Source organism: Petromyzon marinus, chromosome 44, assembly GCF_048934315.1.
Source record: "Petromyzon marinus isolate PM22_M1 ecotype Great Lakes invasive population chromosome 44, UKy_Petmar_22M1.pri1.0, whole genome shotgun sequence".
In the NCBI taxonomy this organism is placed as follows: domain Eukaryota; kingdom Metazoa; phylum Chordata; class Hyperoartia; order Petromyzontiformes; family Petromyzontidae; genus Petromyzon; species Petromyzon marinus.
The window spans coordinates 1673310-1679309 of record NC_133710.1 but is presented as its reverse complement, the minus strand read 5'-3'; the positions used below and the strand labels follow the sequence as shown (position 1 = coordinate 1679309).

At 50.5% G+C, this 6000-nt stretch overlaps 1 protein-coding gene across 1 annotated transcript in view; it reads left to right on the top strand.

The window, feature by feature from the left end:
* Positions 1-6000, top strand: part of LOC116951956 (calponin-2-like) — a 49734-nt gene continuing 43734 nt past the window's right edge. Inside the window, exon 1 of the mRNA XM_032970878.2 lies at positions 1-335. Within this exon, the coding sequence (XP_032826769.2) occupies positions 276-335 (60 nt within the window). The 5' untranslated portion in view covers positions 1-275. The remainder of the gene's footprint in view (positions 336-6000) is intronic.

Below are 6000 nucleotides of genomic sequence, written 5' to 3'. Positions count from 1 at the left end.
ACCCTTAACTGAAAGCTTCTCTGGTTGCGTGGATTGGAAGCCGCGAACCTCAGAGGCGTGAGAGCAGTCACAGCAAGCACAGCAGCAGCATCATCAGCAGCAGTATCAGAAGCTTCAGCAGCAGCATCATCAGCTCATTCACGTACAACCACAAGGATCTACACGCGGGGCCATTCCGTTCCGGATCAACTTTTTCAAGTCTGCAAAGGGGAACAGAATTGACTTTTCTCGCTCTCTCATCTCTCAACTTTTGTCGTCGTTGTTGAAGCTTCACAATGGCTGCGAATTTCAACAAAGGGCCGGCGTACGGTCTCTCGGCGGAGGTGAAGAACCGGGTGAGTTCTTCAGCAGCGGCGTTCATAGATTCTCCGCATTAGAGTTCGATACGCGTGGCGTGTTAAGTTTGAATCGTGATGGTAACTTGGGTCGCCGGAGTGGTGCGCATCTTACTTTCCGCGGCGTCTTATAGTCCGGTATTCTAAAGTAGTGCGTGTGAAGGATTATTACAAAGATGTGATTGTGGTCAAGTGTAAGGTGAAACGTGGAGAGGTTAGGAGATAGTGCCGCGTAAAATGCTGCTCGTGATTTTGTGTGTTTTTTTTTGTTATCATTGTAAGTTTGGCGAAGTTATACACATGTATATAACTGGTTGGTTCGGGATGATTATGCCAATTGTATTTTAGTCGTTTGCGACGTTTGTATCCGTGAGTGCATGCGTGTGTGTGTGTAGTGATTGTAGTCACAGGGGAGCGGTGGTGCAGTGGTTAGCGCTACGCAACGAACCCTGCAGACACTCGCGAGTTCGATTCCCGCTCACGGCCAACACTAGCGACGATTATCTGAACCGGTCCTGGGACTCCCCTAGGTTGACTCGGCCTTAAACGAGTACCCTGCGCGGTGTGTAGACATCGCCACTCTGGGGGAGACAAAGGCGGCCGGGCGTGGTGATGGCCACCCCATCCCTTAGCATATCTGTCAACCCCATATGAGTGCCCTACCTTATTACTGACCAATTCACACCTTATTGATCACCCCGTGCCCCTATAAATCTCAACGTTTATCCTACAAAGTCCCATCACAAGGGATAAACACAAACAAATATACAGAAATGTTGTTTTTGCCCTTATTGAAACGGCTGCATGCCGTCTTTACCTGAATACTCAATCCCCCCTGTACAACAATACGGAGGTGAAACCCATGTGGGGTTGACAAGCTGTATACTCGCTAACAGCACTTGCCCCAGCAGTCTGTTGAGGCTACTCGGGAGATCTTTGTCTTTGTGTGCGCGGTGCATTCCAGACGGCCCCGTTTTCATCTTCCCACCCTGCTGCTTTCTAACCAGAATGGGTTTACTGGCAGTGGGCTGTCCATTGGGGATTGATTCACCTTCATTCATTGAGCCAATGGTGGAAATTCCACGTTCCCATGGCCAATGTTGACTCGCTATGAGGTTGGTCAATGTTGACAGTGGCAGTGTGTTGTGTCGCACCCATGGGTGATGATGTTATGGGCCCGAGTTGACCTCCGAACGTGAAGTCTACCAAGACCGTCTCACTCGACCTCAACCCACCCACGACCAACTGTTAGAAACTCCACATTATTGTGGCCGGGGCCAGGTACAAGCGTGAAGGCACAGAGTGGTGGTGCATGCTTTAGCGACCCTGAGGATTGGCGATCGTTGACGATGATTGGTGGTGGCTAGATGTTGACTACCTCGCCTGGTACGCAGGAGGTCGTGGATTAGATCCCCTGACGCCTGCTGCTGCTGTATTATTTGGAGTTTGCGTGTCTCTCTCTCTCTCATCATCATCACGGTGGCTAGGAGATGTTGACTACCTCGCCTGGTACGCAGGAGGTCGTGGGTTCAATCCCCTGACCCATGACGCCTGCTGCTGTGTATTTGGAGTTTGCGTGTCTCTCTCTCATCATCATCACGGTAGCTAGGAGATGTTGACTAGCTCGCCTGGTACACAGGAGGTCGTGGGTTCAATCCCCTGACCCATGACCCCTGCTGCCGTATATTTGGAGTTTGCGTGTCTCTCTCTCATCATCATCACGGTGGCTAGGAGATGTTGACTACCTCGCCTGGTACACAGGAGGTCGTGGGTTATATCCCCTGATCCTGTCGCCTGCTGCTGCTGTATATTTGGAGTTTGCGTGTCTCTCTCCGTGTCCTCCGTTTTTTCCCCTCCACATTTAATAATCAACACCACCACCACCACTACGCGTTTAAGAGTAATTTGGTCGCTATAAATGTCCACGTGACGCTCTAAGCCACTTCGTTGGCCAATCATTTATGGCCGGGTCGCCTCTGAAAGATAACTCTGTAGGCTCGGTGTGCCTTTTGCCCGGTCAAACAAAGCGTCGTTTTTGTTGAGTTTCGGTGAGGGGAAAAAGTAAAGAGGGGACTTGGGGGAGGACACTCGTCGAGCGAGGGTTGCGGCGGCTGATGGACCAAGACTGGCAGCTGAAGGTGGAGCACAACTCCTGACGATGATCTCTCCCCCCCCTCCAAAAACCTCGGGAGATGGAGCAGGGAAATAATAATAATATAAACCCTGGCGTGGATCTAAAAGGTTGAACCCTGAAGCTTTTGTTGAGCCCTGCAGCCCAGACGAACGGAGTTTTTATTGCTGCGGGAATGCACACACGGAGTCATTCCTTTCTAGATTTGAAGCTTTCGTGACTGCAAGGATCCATATGCTCTTTTTTTTGTTGTTGTTTTATTTGTTTTACCTACGTGACTTTACCGAATAGAACCAAAGAGTACAGAGTCATTCCTGTGCTGTTACATCGGCACTGAGAACTGTTATTATTGCACTTCCAAGTTTCGTTATTATGCTCGGAATGCCCCGAATGTCCTTTTTATTTTCATTTAAACCGGACCTCCCTTTTGACGTCTACCGGTAACACACACAGAGCGACGCATCTTGCATCGGAAAACGCGATTTGTTTATAGTTGAGTGTCGGCGAACATCGCACGAAGCCCCCCGTGGCTATCAAACAGTGCCAGGCCGCCCGACATCGTCTCCTGGCCACGGCTAACGTCAGTGGTACTGTGAGCCCTGTCACACTCCTCCTCATCCTCCTACCTTCCTTCCTTCACCGGCCCGCACTGACCAGCGTGGTGAAGTATGGTCAACGTCCACCGTGACCGGACAGTGTTGTTGCCGCCGCGAAGGGTTCCTTCATCCAGCAGCGGATTTGTGAACGCGCTTTAACAAACAACAACATTGCGCCGTTTAAGAGTCGACGTGCACCTATCGGTGACGCTGTTGGTAAGGTCGGCTCTCATTAGATTGGCTATGGTTGAACAGAGGGAATATGATAACGGGGCGACGACGATGATGAACTTCTTCTTCTGCGTCGTCGTCTGTGCGCGCTGCTGCGTGCGTCCATCTTAGACGGCGGGAAGTCGCGACGCGTTTCCCGCCTTTTCGTGAGGGGAACGTTCGACGACGAACGTCGACACGACGTCGCCTCGCGTCGCTCTGGTTAACGCGCGCGTTGACAACACGAGAACAACCTCCCTCCCCCACCCACCACCCTTTTTGACGTGCAAACCGAAATTTAATTGGCAAGTCGCAGGCTAAACACCCCCTCGCTCGCAACAAAAATACGGGATGATCCATTTATAGATGCCCCCTTGCGTTCTGACGTCTTGGAGTGGTGTGGCTACCCCCTTTCGCCTCGGCGAGCGATGGAATTTCATCGTGAAGGCAGTGGCGCCCGTTGCCTTGCGGAGGAAGAGTGTTGGGACGCTCGATATGTGCATTGACGTTGAGGTTTTGTTAACAAACAAAAAAAAGCTTTCTCTAATGTTTACCGATTATTCTAATGGGGTATCTATAAATGGATCGCCACATGGCAACGTCGTGGCAACGTCGTTGTTGGAATGCGGTTTGAGATTCGTCGAACGCAACGTTCCACGTTCACTGGGCCTTGGCACCGTAACGGCGGCTTAACGTTTATAACCACACCGAGGCAATATGCGTGCGTGCCTCGGGCACGACAACGACCAACAAACAACAACAACAAACATAACGCCACTTTGTCACGACGACTGCTGTCCAAGTAGGGACAGTGTTTGTTGTTGTCGTCGTGTCACCAGATGTTAGCAGTGGCTGCTACATTGTACCCTGTTGCCACGCCTTGGCACTGCGCACAGCGTGCTGCGCTTCAGGGCTGCCGCGTCGCTCGGCAACAGGACGCGGTTGCATCACGCCGCTTTCAACATTCGTCGCAGCACCAAACCCCCTAATTTGTTTACGCTTTACGCCACCCCCCCCCCCCGGTAAACACGTCAACAAGCGTGGGTCCCCGACGTTGTTGACGCGTGGTTGGAAGCGGTGGAGCAACGTTGGCCCAACGTTCGACGTTGTACCGGGAAGGTCGGCTGTGTGTGTCGCACTGTCAGGGGGGTGGGGTTGCAGGCTAGTAGGGGGCCCCAAATCCGTTCGTAAATCTGAATATTTGTTCGTACTGGAGGAATCCGATGAGCTTTAAAGCTCATAATAAAGGTGTTTTGGGTTAGATCGCGTTATTTATAAATGTGTCGTAACCCTCCACCAACCCGACACCGGCCAATCAGCAAAAAAAAAGTGTCACGTTGACAAAAGACAAATAATTCAACGTGACACTTTTTTTGCTGATTGGCCTGGTCGGGTGGTGGAGGGTTACGACACATTTATAAATAACGCGATCTAACCCAAAACACCTTTTATTATGAATAATATTGGTCGCGAAAGCCTACGTGTTAAGCTTTAAAGCTCTCTTTTTTTCCCTCCACACATGTCCAGTAGGGGTGGGGTCAGAACGTTGTAACAACAAACTCGAGAGGAGCGCAAAGTGTATTGGAAGTTAATCAAATTAATTTTTGTTTGATATTACCGGTTAAATCACACCGAGCTCTTATCTTCTTTTGTCAGAGGCGATCTGGCCCACAAACGAAAGCTCATCGTGGTGGCTTGTCGCGTGGGTATTTACTGCAGCCAAAATAATCTGAATGATTTTGAACGCATCCCGTAAGCCGTGCGCCCTGTATCAATCCTGCCACGGGGACATGAGGGGTGGCATTTTTAACGTGCCGTGGTGTTATTCACACATTGAACAGCGCCGCGCTGTAATTATTCACGAGCCATTGTGTGCGCGTGCTTGTCCATTGGCAAAAACACATGCTGGCTGTCGCTCGTAGCAAAAGACGGATGGTTAAATATTCATAAACATTCCGAACTGCAAACAAAGCATATCGGGCCACAACAGCGCTTCTCCCCGACAGAAAATGGTGCCGGTGTTATACCCACAAAGGCGTCGGTCGCACATTTATCCCCCTGTCACGTAAACAATTTCAAACCCTCCGCGATTCAGTTTTTTTTGGTTGGGTCGCGTAAATCGAGATGCGATCTAACCCAAAAAACCTAGATATTGGTCGCAGAAGCCTACGTGTTTAAAATCCAAACCCTTGCCAATCGGCCGCGTCGAGTTGTGGCGGGTTTAACGACCACACGCTTAAATTTAATGCAAAACTTTATCATGGGCAATATTTGTTGCGAGAACCCATGCGTTAAACGAACATTTAGCCCTGTGGACTTGGGGTGAGGAACCTATCTCACCTGGAGCGGGGAGATCCGACTACTTGATTACCGATAATCCGGTCGATTGGACATCTCTGGTCAGTTATCCCGAGCTAATGTTGGAAATTCCTTGTGTTTATGACGGGGCCCAGGTTGTTCTGACGAAGCGACATCACCGTTGGCTTCCCCACCGAGACGCCGCAGCCCCTCGGCAGGTGGTGAAGCCTCTGGGATTAAGTTGACCCCGGTCAGGATTTGAACTTGTAACTCATACCAGTTACAATTTTCTCTGTTGCGGGTCATAATCGGGCATTGTCGTGCACGCCAACCCCCAAAGGGTTCAATTGGTGAGACTCCCCAACTGCAAGCCTTTTGTGTGTTTAGTTTGTTATCTTCCCCACCCCTCTGATCAGCGCGGTTGGCTACG